This window comes from Branchiostoma lanceolatum, chromosome 11 (assembly GCF_035083965.1).
Source record: "Branchiostoma lanceolatum isolate klBraLanc5 chromosome 11, klBraLanc5.hap2, whole genome shotgun sequence".
In the NCBI taxonomy this organism is placed as follows: Eukaryota; Metazoa; Chordata; class Leptocardii; order Amphioxiformes; family Branchiostomatidae; genus Branchiostoma; species Branchiostoma lanceolatum.
The window spans coordinates 14,787,336-14,802,028 of NC_089732.1; the positions used below are offsets into that span (position 1 = coordinate 14,787,336).

At 41.3% G+C, this 14,693-nt stretch overlaps 1 protein-coding gene across 1 annotated transcript; it reads left to right on the top strand.

Annotated features, from left to right (window-relative positions):
• The first annotated feature begins 151 nt into the window (after positions 1-151).
• On the top strand, positions 152-14,412 carry LOC136444573 (WD repeat-containing protein 18-like). Its single transcript, XM_066442184.1, has 10 exons — positions 152-399; positions 1,664-1,774; positions 5,085-5,218; positions 6,012-6,162; positions 6,769-6,912; positions 7,855-7,922; positions 8,614-8,738; positions 10,885-11,060; positions 12,970-13,038; positions 13,453-14,412. Exons 1-10 carry the CDS (start codon positions 184-186, stop codon positions 13,585-13,587), a joined length of 1,329 nt encoding a protein of 442 aa, XP_066298281.1. The 5' UTR covers positions 152-183; the 3' UTR covers positions 13,588-14,412.
• Positions 14,413-14,693: the final 281 nt, after the last annotated feature.

The following is a 14,693-nucleotide window of genomic DNA, read 5'->3' on the forward strand; positions in this document are numbered from 1 at the left end:
TGTTTAGAATAGATATATAGATCCGGCAGATTAGATAAAGTCATCTTATAAGATTTCGTTATTTGTTTCTATGTGTTTTAGATAACTTTTTTGCAACACGATGGCAAAAAACGTTAAAAAAATAAATAGCTAAACCCCCTTGTTGTAAATGTAATCGCCTACTGACCTCATGACCTCACCAAAATGGCTGCGCACGTGGTGATGGAAGCGGCGCTGACCAGCGACACCTCCGGACAGTTGTGGAGCTCGTGTCTGTGGGACCTGCAGTCCGGCACGGCTCTGGCCACGTACAAGGGAGACGGCACCGCCCCGAGAGGACTGTGTCTGCTCGGGAACCAGTACCTGCTGAGCGCCGCCAACAACAAGCCGCTCATACACGTCTGGGCGCTGCAGAGACGGGTGAGAGTTTTAGACGAATTGTTTTGGGGCTTGCCTGTCTCTTCGTGTGTGTGTCTGTCTTTATGCATGTACGCGTGTGTGTGGCTGTGTGTTTGTGTGTGTGTGTGTGTGTGTGTGTGTGTGTGTGTGTGTGTGTGTGTCGCGCGCGCGCGCACGTGTGTGTGTCTTTGATTGTTTTTGTGTATCTGTATGTCATCAGTCAGTCAGTCAGTCTATCTGAGAGTCTGTCTGTCTATGATTGTTCCTAGTGAGTCTGTCTTCTTATCCACTGCATACTGTGTCTCCAAGGAGGTTTAACCTCCTTGGTGTCTCCATGTCTGTACCTGTCGTTGTTGCTGTGCTCTGCAGTTGCTATATGTTCTGATAGAGGACGCTTCAGTACCGTGTAGCTATGTAAGTAGTTGATCATAAAGTCTGCAATCATTGATTGCCAGCTGCAGGTTTATTATAGCACAGTTAATCTAGGTCTCCAAGCTTACTCTCATCTCCCAAATAAACGTACCGGTAAAATGGGGGTTTAGATAACGAGGGATCCCCCTAAAAATTAAAAGTTAAGGTTTTTCTGCCCATATTTCCCCGGTATTTTGGCTCGCAATTCGCTATTTTTCGGCCGAGAGGCGTGGATTTCTCCACTGCTCACGGCCCATCGTTGTCCTTGATATTTCCAAGCGGTAAGGAAGATTATAATTTCAACAAATGTTACAGATATATACACTAATTCAGGCATAAAGGAATAAAAAGACCCTACCTGTTTATCATCTTCTTTCCCTTGGACAGAAGTAGCATGGACGCAGTTTACCTGTCGATTTTGTAATTTTCCGGGGGGTTTGTTTATTTCGGGGGGTACGTTTATTAGATTTTGAAGAATTGTCCGGGGGTATGTTTATTCCGGGGGTATGTTTATTTGGGAGATGAGAGTAGTAGTTGTGGTGAAAAGTCTAGAAAAAATGTTAACCTTTATATGATAGGTGTATTCTTGAATAGAAAAGCTTTAATAAAGATATAAGATGACAAAAACTTCCTCTTGCTATCAGTGCCAAAATATGTGGCTTGGTGTACATATCCTAGCCATTAGCCAATCACACCCCTGTTCTTGAAGTGAAGGTTACCAACCACTCATGTTGCCTCTTGACCGAAGGGGACAACATGATTGGTTGACAACACAGCGAGAAAGACAGGACTCAGGCTGGTACCTAGCATGAGAAGAATTTCCCCGTGACCAAGCATGTTATGACAATTGATTTGTTTGTTGTTTCCTCTAAAGGACCATGTTCAGCAGCGTATGGTGTGTGGCGGTCGGGTGTCGGCCATGGCGGTGTCGCCTGACGGGACCCTGGTTGTTGCCGGTATCGCCGAGAAGATCAATATATGGCAGGTTGGTAAGGTGTAACAGTGGGGTTCAAGCGCCACTAACTGACCAGTCTAACTTTTAGGCTACTGGTACTACCAGTAGCCTAAAAGTTAGACTGGTCAGTTAGTCAGACCGCACACGCTACCAGTGGTAGCGTGTGCGGTCTGAGTAGCGTGCATAGTCCAGTGGTTAGCAATCTTGCCTTTGGAACTAGAAGCCCCGGGTTCAATCCCGGCTGTGTCCCTCATCCGATATGCACGCTACCGGAAAGGGTCGCAGTCCTTAAGACAGGATGTTAAGCCGTGGTCCACTGTTCATTGTGCTTGTCGAAAAGAGCTAGGGGAATTTCCCTGGTACAATGAACCTGAATATACTGTACATATCGTCTGTCTTCTCTGTCACAACCAGTGGAAGATTAGCCCTCTGTTCATTAGAGTTCATTTGAGCTAAACTGGTTCGAGATCATTTTCCTTTTTTTTCTTCTTTTTTTCCTGTGGACTGGCAGCCGCGGGCCTGGGTTTGATCCTTGCGGGGGCCAGCAGACTGTTCTACTCGCCTCTTATAATGTTTCAAAGGTTCCAAGTGCTTTATTGTGTGGTGCATGGAATTTGAATTAATTTCTTTTCAATTGCCCCAATAACGAGTGTGCTTGCAATAGAAAGTGTTTGTCCACTTGGATAAACTGTTAAATATATTGATATGTGTATTTTACCATCAAACCAAAGTGCATCCTAGTGTTATATGATAACTTACTGTAGGTATCCTCTAGTATCTATGTAAGGCAGTGCTGTATGAATGTGTGAATGCAGATGGTACAATTGTTAAGTCCTGCTGTCTTATCTTTTTGTACACTCAGGTGTGTACAGGTAACCTGTTAGCTGTCCTAACCTATTGTTATTTTATACAGGTGTGTACAGGTAACCTGTTGGCTGTCCTAACCTGTTGTTATTTTATACAGGTGTGTACAGGTAACTTGTTGGCTGTCCTAACCTGTTGTTATTTTGTACAGGTGTGTACAGGTAACCTGTTAGCTGTCCTAACCTGTTGTTATTTTATACAGGTGTGTACAGGTAACCTGTTGGCTGTCCTAAGCTGTTTTTATTTTGTACAGGTGTGTACAGGTAACCTGTTAGCTGTCCTAACCTGTTGTTATTTTATACAGGTGTGTACAGGTAACCTGTTGGTTGTCCTAACCTGTTGTTATTTTGTACAGGTGTGTACAGGTAACTTGTTGGCTGTCCTAACCTGTTGTTATTTTATACAAGTGTGTACAGGTAACCTGTTGGCTGTCCTAAGCTGTTTTTATTTTGTACAGGTGTGTACAGGTAACCTGTTGGCTGTCCTAACCTGTTGTTATTTTATACAGGTGTGTACAGGTAACTTGTTGGCTGTCCTAACCTGTTGTTATTTTGTACAGGTGTGTACAGGTAACCTGTTGACTGTCCTAACCTGTTGTTATTTTATACAGGTGTTTACAGGTAACCTGTTGGCTGTCCTAACCTGTTGTTATTTTATACAGGTGTGTACAGGTAACCTGTTGGCTGTCCTAACCTGTTGTTATTTTATACAGGTGTGTACAGGTAACCTGTTGGCTGTCCTAACCTGTTGTTATTTTGTACAGGTGTGTACAGGTAACCAGTTTGCTGTCCTAACCTGTTTTTTTTAAACAGGTGTATACAGGTAACCTGTTGGCTGTCCTGACCTGTTGTTATTTTATACAGGTGTGTACAGGTAACCTGTTGGCTGTCCTAACCTGTTGTTATTTTATACAGGTGTGTACAGGTAACCTGTTGGCTGTCCTAACCTGTTGTTATTTTATACAGGTGTGTACAGGTAACCTGTTGGCTGTCCTAACCTGTTGTTATTCTATACAGGTGTGTACAGGTAACCTGTTGGCTGTCCTAACCTGTTGTTATTTTATACAGGTGTGTACAGGTAACCTGTTGGCTGTCCTGACCTGTTGTTATTTTATACAGGTGTGTACAGATAACCTGTTGGCTGTCCTAACCTGTTGTTATTTTATACAGGTGTGTACAGGTAACCTGTTGGCTGTCCTAACCTGTTGTTATTTTATACAGGTGTGTACAGGTAACCTGTTGGCTGTCCTAACCTGTTGTTATTTTATACAGGTGTGTACAGGTAACCTGTTGGCTGTCCTGACCTGTTGTTATTTTATACTGGTGTGTACAGGTAACCTGTTGGCTGTCCTGACCTGTTTTTTTATACAGGTGTGTACAGGTAACCTGTTGGCTGTCCTGACGTAGTAGGTACAGGTAACTTGTTAGCTGTCCTAACCTGTTGTCATTTTGTACAGGTGTGTACAGGTAACCTGTTTGCTGTCCTGACCTGTTGTTATTTTGTACAGGTGTGTACAGGTAACCTGTTGGCTGTCCTAACCTGTTGTTATTTTATACAGGTGTGTACAGGTAACCTGTTGGCTGTCCTAACCTGTTGTTATTTTATACAGGTGTGTACAGGTAACCTGTTGGCTGTCCTAACCTGTTGTTATTTTATACAGGTGTGTACAGGTAACCTGTTGGCTGTCCTGACCTGTTGTTATTTTATACAGGTGTGTACAGGTAACCTGTTGGCTGTCCTAACCTGTTGTTATTTTATACAGGTGTGTACAGGTAACCTGTTGGCTGTCCTGACCTGTTGTTATTTTGTACAGGTGTGTACAGGTAACCTGTTGGCTGTCCTAACCTGTTGTTATTTTATACAGGTGTGTACAGGTAACCTGTTGGCTGTCCTGACCTGTTGTTATTTTATACAGGTGTGTACAGGTAACCTGTTGGCTGTCCTAACCTGTTGCTATTTTATACAGGTGTGTACAGGTAACCTGTTGGCTGTCCTGACCTGTTGTTATTTTGTACAGGTGTGTACAGGTAACCTGTTGGCTGTCCTAACCTGTTGTTATTTTATACAGGTGTGTACAGGTAACCTGTTGGCTGTCCTAACCTGTTGTTATTTTATACAGGTGTGTACAGGTAACCTGTTGGCTGTCCTGACCTGTTGTTATTTTATACAGGTGTGTACAGGTAACCTGTTGGCTGTCCTAACCTGTTGCTATTTTATACAGGTGTGTACAGGTAACCTGTTGGCTGTCCTGACCTGTTGTTATTTTATACAGGTGTGTACAGGTAACCTGTTGGCTGTCCTAACCTGTTGCTATTTTATACAGGTGTGTACAGGTAACCTGTTGGCTGTCCTAACCTGTTGTTATTCTATACAGGTGTGTACAGGTAACCTGTTGGCTGTCCTAACCTGTTGCTATTTTATACAGGTGTGTACAGGTAACCTGTTGGCTGTCCTGACCTGTTGTTATTTTATACAGGTGTGTACAGGTAACCTGTTGGCTGTCCTCACCAGACATTACCAGGGCGTGACCTGTCTCAGGTTTACAGACGATGGGAGCCACTTTCTGTCAGCTGGTGATGATAACCTGGTCCTGGTCTGGCCGGTTCATAGGTGAGGCTATCCAAACATATTGTTTGTTTGTTTGTTTGTTTATTAAGAATATTAGCGTTCAATTCTAATAAATTTCACACTGTATTTCCTGGAGTCGGCTTACACATTTGATACATTTTACTACAATTGAATCAAATGTAAATGACAAAAACGTAATGCAATTGGTGGACAGGAAACCAAACATGATCATATGTGGTGAACTTAAAAGTTAGCAGTCAGAGGTCAAGATGAAATAACGGAATTTCAAACATCATCTGGCCATGGGATTTGTATGCAAAGGAATCCAAAGGTAATAATGATAGACAGCTGTGTATATGTCTGAAATTTTGTTTTAGATATGTCTGCAAAGTTTGATTTGAAAAAACAACAACAGGGGTAAATGACAGTCTGATCATTATTCTAAACTTAAGTAAAAAATATATTGTGAATCGTGAAATGTTAGCAGCAGTTGTATTTTCATGCACAGCTCTTATACTATAACAATAAATTGGTACTAGTAATGGTAAGACATAGGGAGAAATTTTCATCGTTTTATGATAAAATAATGGCATTGAACATGGGAAGACCATGATCTTCAATATACTCCAACGGCTGGGAGCCACCAGAAATGACCGGAGGGTCTACTCTGAAAATAGACCAGCCTGACGAGCCCTATGCATGTCTGTAGCCGCCATGCATCAGACACTGATGCCCGCGAACGATTGATTGATTGATTGATTGAACATAGTATCCTAAGAATAAGAAAAAGTGATTTAGACTTTATTTGTTGATAATGTGAGTTTTCTGCCATCAGTGTGCTCTCAGGAGGCAGCACTGCAGTAGGACATAGCCCAGAACCCAGGCACACCCTGTCACACCACTCCCTGCCTGTCACAGACCTGTACTGTGGCTGTGGAGGTCTGCAGGCCAGGGCGGTGTCTGCATCTCTAGACCAGACCTGTAAGGTAAGAGACCTGTATGGAATTCTGTTTCAGTAATATGTTTAATTTTATACACAATAAAAGCTGAATACTATTTATCTGTGAATAGTTTCATTAAGTTCGTAAGTCACTGAATAAAAAGACTCCTTTTACACAACCAAGGGATTTATTCCACCAACGTTTCGGTGACCATCTGTCACCTTCTTCAAGGCAATTCTGACTGGTTCACATACTGTGTGCTTCTCATTATGTATAAGCAGCGACACCTGTGCTGCATTGCTATGTGAACGAATGGACGAACAACATTACATGTAGTTCCTAAAACAACATGTGCCGGAGCTAATTGATTCATTAGCATACAGTCTTTTCTTAACTTACTATTCTATTAAACCATCTGAAATTGTCTTCACTTCATTACCATACATGTATCTATTCAGAGTTTTGGTATAAAACCTTAAGTTCTACCAGATCTTTCTTAAGTCACTAACGAAAGATAGCGGATGCTGTCTGAAACGTCTGACTGTTTCAAAATTTCCTCCACTTGCTTGAGTAACTATTTTTGGTGTATCTTATTACCTGGATGTCTAACTTTCATCAACGTTCCCAAAAATACTTTTTTTTCCTCCACAGTTATTTGAAGTCTCTTCAGGCCAGCTTCTCTTGTCAGTTTCGTTTGATGTCAGCATAACCTCCGTAACCATGGATACAGCAGAGACTCACCTATTTGCAGGTGGCACAAATGGAAGCATCCTCCAAGTCAACCTGTATGCTCAGGTATATACAGCTTCTTAACCTTTTATTTATCTATTTATTTATTTATTGGTTCAGCATATACATGCGGATTATTGCCAGGGTTGCCCAACTAGCCATAGGCTATTACTAAGGGCGAACCCATGTGCGGTCATAGGACTAGGTTATGAACCACTCACACTGGGAAGGACCCCTACTTTCTTCAATAAGTCGGTGGGTTCTTTAACCTGCGCGGGCTGTGGCTCTCTGCAAACACGGGACCTCCATTTTAACATCCTATCCGAGGGAGGTCCCTAAACGAAGTCAGGTACCCATTCACACCTCAGTGAAGTGAGGAAAGTTGTGTAAAGTGCCTTTGCCAAGGGCACAACATTGGGGGCATATCGGTGGTTTCGAACCCGGGACCTCTCGGTTCTGGGCGAAACACCCTACCGATTGCGCCACACGATGCCACCTAAGAAAATGTTATTCCTTCTTCTGTTTGAGAAGGTTGAAGTATCAAGGACATTTCTTGAATCCCTGGCAGGCCCAACAGCTGCACTTTACACCATTTTCCTCTTTCAACTTGGGTGAAAATGTCACCCAGTACCTAGATTTCGTTAGGGACCTAAAAGCAGGAGGTCCTGGATTTGAGGACAGCCAAACATTTGGCACGTTAAAGAACCCATCACACTTATCGAAAAGAATAGGGGTCTTTCCCTGTGTGAGTGAATCAAACCCTACAGTTTAGTTTTATACACATGTGTAGCTTGTACTTTCCGTACAAAACTGGTGTGTTTTGCTTAAGGGAGGTTTACTGGTTAATATATGCAAAACTAACAAGCAAACTGTCAAAGAAAGACTGGGCCTTGGGTATTTGCAGCAAATTGTCCCGAAATGCATGACTTAAAAAAACTTTAAATGTTGCAGGTAATAGAAAAAAGTGTACTGTGAGCTCAAGGTAAATAGTTTATCTTTTCTTTCCAGCCTGTCCAAAGAGAAAGGCACATTGAAGACTCTGAAGATGGGCATGCTCAGATCTTTAAAGGACACAGGTAAGAATAAAATACATCCATTAATTTCATCTCAACATAACAATAGACTAACAACATTAAAGGTGCCCTAAGTGATTTCAGGGGATAAAACTTGAAATGTTCTGGGGAAAGCAATTCTGTTTGGTGAAATTGAAATTGACATTTACTTCGGATATTACCACATTTGCATCATTATTTCATCCATGGTCGTTTCAACAGAGAACAGAAACAAGCCACAAAAGAAGTATTTTATTTATTGGTACCACCCAAAAATCAGCCCAGAATCCAGCCGTAACCGTTTTCTGTCGACAATTTTCGATAACTTCCATGTCATGCTTTTGTGTTTCTTCTTATATCCATCATCTTTTTTTAAAACACTAAAATCCATTGTATCATGGTTTAGGGTTGGCCAGATAATCCAGATGTAGATGTAAAATTAAATGAAAATCTGTCAAGTCCAAGCCTTTATTTTCTTTCGAATGCTTGTTCGGCCACACAGGCCGCTTTTCAACAAGGTCAAAGTGGAGGGGAGGAGTCACAGATAAAGAAACTTTACATGAACTATATCAACACAATCATAAATAACAAGTTGAAATAAATACGAAATGAATAAATGTCTGTGCAACAATGTTTGTGGAAAGATGTAGTCAATATAAACATTATGCTCTGTACTTACAAAAGTTGCTTTAAAGTTTGTTTGTTTGTTTGTTAGTAAACAGGTGACGTGCCTGTCTGTCAGCATGGACGGCAGTCAGCTGTTGTCCGGGTCACATGACCTCACGGCCAGACTGTGGGACATTCCCAGCATGCAGTGCATCAGGACCTTCTCACACAAAGGTGAGATAAAGAGGGAATAAGAGGGCATTGGTCGATGTCTTCTTATGACTGGTATGGACAATTCTTCACCAACGCTCAGTAATGCTTAGGTCCCAATTCTGCCAGTGTCTGTAGGGGGTATAGGTCTGAACCTGAACCCAAAGCATATGTGTAGTGGTGCGTACCTAAACCCCGGACCTGTTCCTAACCATTAGGTTCAAGTCCAAAAAAACCTAAACATCTGGAATCAAGTCTGGACTTGAAAAAAAATCCCTCGCTTTTACACTCCTTTTTTATTTAAACCTTCTTAAAGCTTCCTTAAATCGTGCAAATTTGCACTGGAAAAATATGGAAACATTGCTGTTTGGTGTTTATAACTGAACTTCTGCATTAATTACTGACTGTATATAATTCTGCATATTATAGTTTTCTTAAATTGCATATAAATATATGCTGATATGCAATTTTACATGAAACAGGAAAAAAAAATATTTGTAGCACACAAATTCCATTGGTTCAAATCCGGACTTTCAAGTCCGAACCTGAACCTTAACCTCTGGACTCGAATCCGAACCTAAAACCTAAATTCGGGTTTAGGTATGCACCACTACATATGTGTGCTAGTTTTCGGTTACATGTATTTATTTATTTATTTATTTTGATTTACCACATTTTGTGGAAGGATTGACATAACAGGTGAACTATCACCTTTTCAAGATGTCATCCCAGACCGGACTGTAAGATTTGGACCATCGCACACCGGGGCATGCCCCTACTCTTTTTCGAAAGGTGTGGTGGGTTCTTTAACGTGCGCGGGGTGTTGCTCTCCCCAAACACGGGACCTCCATTTAACGTCCTATCCGAGGGACGTCCCTAACCCTAGATGAGCTAGGTACTCATTTACACCTGAGTGAAGTGAGGAAAGTCGTGTTAAGTGCCTTTCCCAAGGGCACAACGTCGGGGGCAAGTTCGGACATGTCTCTGGGCGCACCTGGGATTAGATCCCGGGACCCATTGTTTGACAGCCGCGTGCTCTACAGTTGCGCCACACGACGCCACAAATAAAATTGCATGTTAGCATAAATTTTATGTGTAATTTAAACATACACATGCAAAATCATATACAGTCAGTGGTGCATGTACATGTAAACTCAAAAGCTCATTAATAAACTCAAAACAGCAATGTTTTTGTCTTTATATAACACAAATTTCTCAATCTATTGAAGGTTTTAGATCGTTTAGAACAAAAAGGAAAATATAAGAGAGAGTCCTGAATTTGATCCTGACGTTTAGGGTTGTTTTTTTTACTTAAACCTATTACATAGTATTATAAAACATTTTTCAAGTCCAATTCAGATCCGGGGTTTAGGTTTGCAGCACTAATCCAGAGTTTTCATGTTTATTCACAATTTACACTTTTGAACTCTTCTTTTAGATTATACCAGGGGTGATAGATAAGTCCTCGGCCTCACCAAGAAAAAAGGTGCACAACTCAAATATCAGGGAATAAATTTAAAGAAGAAAGGCTTTTATGAATGTTTCAAAATTTTGACTGTTTCAAAATTTTATCCAGTTGCTTGAGTAATTATTTTTGGCGTATCTTACTACCTGGATGTCTAACTTTCATCAACGCTTTTATGAATGTCTACTAAAATTCGAATCATCGTGATCGTTAATTTGCAGGTGGCACCCAATAACGCTAGGTGAGGTAGAAGGATAACGACATGGACAATTGACTTTTTATTGAGCTGCAACCAGGGGTGTGTGGGCCGACTTGCTCTGCTGAAAGTCAGATACCCGCTTCTTTTTAGTTGAAACAAGAAGGGAATGTTCATCAAACATTTTGACCAAAAAATGAATGTCTTTGAAGATCTTATGCCGATTTTATGGCATGAGAAACTCCACCCACACAGCTCTGATCACAGTTCAACCTTGTTTGTCTCGACACTTACCTACTGATTTCACATGGACGTCGACTGAAAAGTGATGACCACTGACATTGGATTGAAATTTGGTGGATATTGCTAAAAGACGTCATACTTTATAATTATGCCATGCAATTTGAGTTGTACACCTTATTTTGGGGTGAGGCAGAGGACTTATGGGTCACCCCTCGTACATAAGCAAAATGGCAGCAACTTTCGTCAAACGTATTTACCCATTTCAGGCCCTGTCACCAATGCCATGCTGATCCAGCCCCCCTCCCACATGTTGGAGGGTCGAGGGAAGCCCGGTGCACCCCTGCAGCAGTTCCAACGTCACCTCCACACCCAGGGACAGGGGGAGGACATGGGGGAAGGGACTAGAAGCACTGTAGATGTCAGAATAGGACAGTATCAAAAGGTTTGTGGTGGAATATGCATTATTTTATTTATTTATTGGTTCAGCATGTACATGCCAGGGTTGCCTAACTAGCCGTGGGCTATTACTAAGGGCGACCCATGTGCGGCCAAAGGACTGTAGGTTTTGAAACACTCACACCGGGAAGAACCCCTACTCTTTTCGATAAGTGCGGTGTTTTTTTTAACGTGCTCGAGGTGTGGCTCTCCTCAAACACGGGACCTCCATTTAACGTCCTATCCGAGGGATGTCCCTAACCAAAGCTAGGTACTCATTTACACCTGAGTGTAGTGAGGAAAGTCGTGTAAAGTGCCTTTTCCAAGGGTACAACATCGGGGCATATCGGTGGTTTCGAACCCGGGACCTCTCAGTTGTGGGCGAAACACCCTACTGATTGCGCCACACGATGGAGTATGCATTGCATTATATAGCTGGTTTAAGGTCTCATTTATGTATTACTCCGAGTGGGTACCCTAAAAGAGTCCGTTGCCCAAAAAAATGAACGGCTGCATGTACATGTGTCTATATCGGTGTAAAAATCCCTTTTAGCTAGGCCAGCTGATATCAAGCGTCAAACTGATGAAAGCTTGTTTGTAACGGAAGAAATTAACAGGTAAAGTTCGGCGGCCGCGCGCGAGGTCGGACGTCCACAGCCGGACATTGGCGGTAATTCGGTCGATCACTTTCAGCTGGAAAGTGCCTATTTAGGGGGTCTAGCTAAGTGCCGTTTTTAATTGCCATAAAAAGGTATTGTATGCCAACTGGTAGTTGGCAATTTTTTCAAATGATCTAGGGTAGATGAGCTCAACAGAGAATGAATGACATCGGTGCATTTCCTATAGCTTCATTACGAACGCGCCCATGTAAAACACGTTTTATAACATGTAAGCCTATGGGGCGGAAAAACTCATGAATGAGACCTTAACCGACCTTCAGTGTAACACACCAACTTCGCAGGCACGCGGCATGGCAGCAGCTGGTTATATTACACCGAATGACCTGTCAAATCTAACCTTCATCAAACCTAATATGCCAAATTTGAAGGCCATTCTGATTGGTAATTCATAAAGAATGGCCAGGTTCCTTCAAGTTTGACATATTGCCTTAGTATATATGATTCACCAATCTACACTTGTGCACTTCAAACCATGAACTACATAAAAATTGTATTCTTTTGCATTCCTTAGGTCTGGCCTTTAATATTGATCTGTTGGGTCTCTTATTTTGAAAAATTGGTAATTTTGGAAAGTCTGTACCTTGGTACACACAGTTTCAAGGAGTAAATATAACTACTAGATATAAGTATTCCTCGCTGTCCCTATTTTCATAATGACTGAACTTTCACCAAGAAATGTCAGGAAACTAAGGCATCCAATTGGTGTGGCCTTGTCAGTGTTTTAAGACTGTAGACATCAGGGGTGGGTACCGGTACAGAAAATTCAGGTCCGGACCTGTACCTGTACCTGATTAAAGTAGTGTCGCAGTACATCATGTTTTGGAGAGCGAGACACAAGTCCTACAAATTATGTTCAAACTGTATATTAGAATAATGTGATTATTCTCGGTGCACACTCATGTGCACTCGCTGTCTGTTGACTCATCTACATATGATTAACAGCTAACGTCTTCGAAAAAGGAAACCATGACTCGTTAAATCTGCTTATTTTGTATTAGACCGGTTATGTGTGACCGCCTGCTGGTAGCCTGGTACTGTGAATTTTCTAATCGGTCCATAGGCCGGTCAACTGATTTTTTCAGGGCCTTTTTTTTTGGACCGGTCCATAAGAAAATACCGGTTTTGTACCGGTACACGGTACCGATACCCACCCCTAGTAGACATGTACATGTATCAGTGTTAGTCTGTGTTACATGGTGACTGACTGCTTTCTATTTTTTCTTCCGCTGCTTGCAGGGCATAGTCTCTGATGGACAGCAGCAAGACTACACTGAAGTTGAAAGAATACACAATTACACTGAACAGGTAACGTTGACTTTATAAACTTCTCATTTTGCTAGGAACGGTTTTAAGATCCTGCTGTTACATTTCTTAAGGTATTGTTGAAGGGTGGCTGAGATTTAGTGCTTAAATTTCTATAATGCCAACTCGCAATATTCCACCTGGTATGCTAAGGCTGCCGGATTTTTAAATATCTAAGATATCCAGCTGCAGGTATTTAAGTCATTCTTGACAAGGTATTTAAGTCATTCTTGACAAGGCCTTGATAACGCAGTTGTTTATATATGTAAGCCAAAAAGATTTGTGTCTGAGTTGACTGTGATTATCAGTTTCGCTTTAGAATCAACTTCAAACTAGTATACAGATGTATAAGATAGACATAAAACTTTTGTTTCATACATGATATTGTACCATTTGTATTTGGGTTTTTTTTTGCAGAAGGAGATTCAAGAGAAGAGTGACCATGTGAGCAAACAGGATTTGGAGTTTGAAGTTAAGAGGTTGAAGCACATCAACCAGGAGTTGTATCAATACGCTGCTCAGAATATATTCAACAGTAATGGAACAAGCTGATGTAACTGTTACAAGCTACTCTATTTAAGTACCTGTTTGATTGGTGCTTAATTTGTTGGTTCGTTCGTACATTCATTCATTCATTCATTCGTCGAGGCCTTTGTAGTGCCTAGTGGCACATAGGGCATCAAGTTTCCTTGCTGTTTCAGTAGCAGGGTATATTTTTACAGGGAGGCGTTTTGGGTCCTTCCCTTTTAATGTGCTCTAGGCACCTCCTCAAAAATGTCCCTCCTATATTACGTTACTTCCGAAAGATGGATGCAGCTCCAACCGATATGTCCTGACCCAGGATCTAACCAGGGTCTCACAGTTACCAACTAATTGGAACCAGGAGCTTAACTGTGAAGCTGCAACCAATTGGTACATCCTTACAATAGTTACCCAACATCATCTGTGAATGATTTTATCAGGTTGGTAAGTCACTGAGTAAAAAGACTCTTTTTACACAACCAAGATATTTATTCCACCAACGTTATGGTGACCATCTGTCACCTTCTTCAACGGTACGTTCGGGACCGCATAGTGATTGTACATATGTAAATATTTTGCGTTTGCGAATGCATCTCATTATGTTCAAGCAGCGACACCTCTGTTGCAATACTATGTGAACCAGTCAGAATTACCTTGAAGAAGGTGACAGATGGTCACTGAAACGTCAGTGGAATAAATCTATTGGTTGTGTAAAAAGAGTCTTTTTATTCAATGAAGCTTTATCATGTTCTAATGAAAGTCACTGAAAACATGACTGTATAGCCTTCTGTGAGCAAGCAAAACATCACAAAAACATATGTGAATATCTTTCCTAATAAACCACTATTTATCGGACACTAGGATCTCAAACTTTGACCTAGCCTTTGAAAATGTGATGGCTTATTGTATATTTACTATAATATTTTGTGACAGCATTGAATGCATGTAAGTGATAAATATAGGAAGGCCGGTTTTGTTTGCAAATGTAGGATGTTTATTACATCTCGATTGTTCCTTTAAAAATGAATGTAGAAATTACACACACCAAATGCAACTTTCTTGGCCCATCATCAAATACATCATACATAACACATACATTTATAAACCTACTCAATCATAAGATACACACAATACAT

Excerpts from the sequence above, each read along its gene's own strand:
- LOC136444573 (XM_066442184.1), top strand. The coding sequence starts at position 184 with ATGGCTGCGCACGTGGTGATGGAAGCGGCGCTGACCAGCGACACCTCC. Across the intron at positions 6,163-6,768 it reads CTCTAGACCAGACCTGTAAG|TTATTTGAAGTCTCTTCAGG; the intron begins GTAAGAGACCTG and ends TTTCCTCCACAG. Across the intron at positions 8,739-10,884 it reads CAGGACCTTCTCACACAAAG|GCCCTGTCACCAATGCCATG; the intron begins GTGAGATAAAGA and ends TACCCATTTCAG.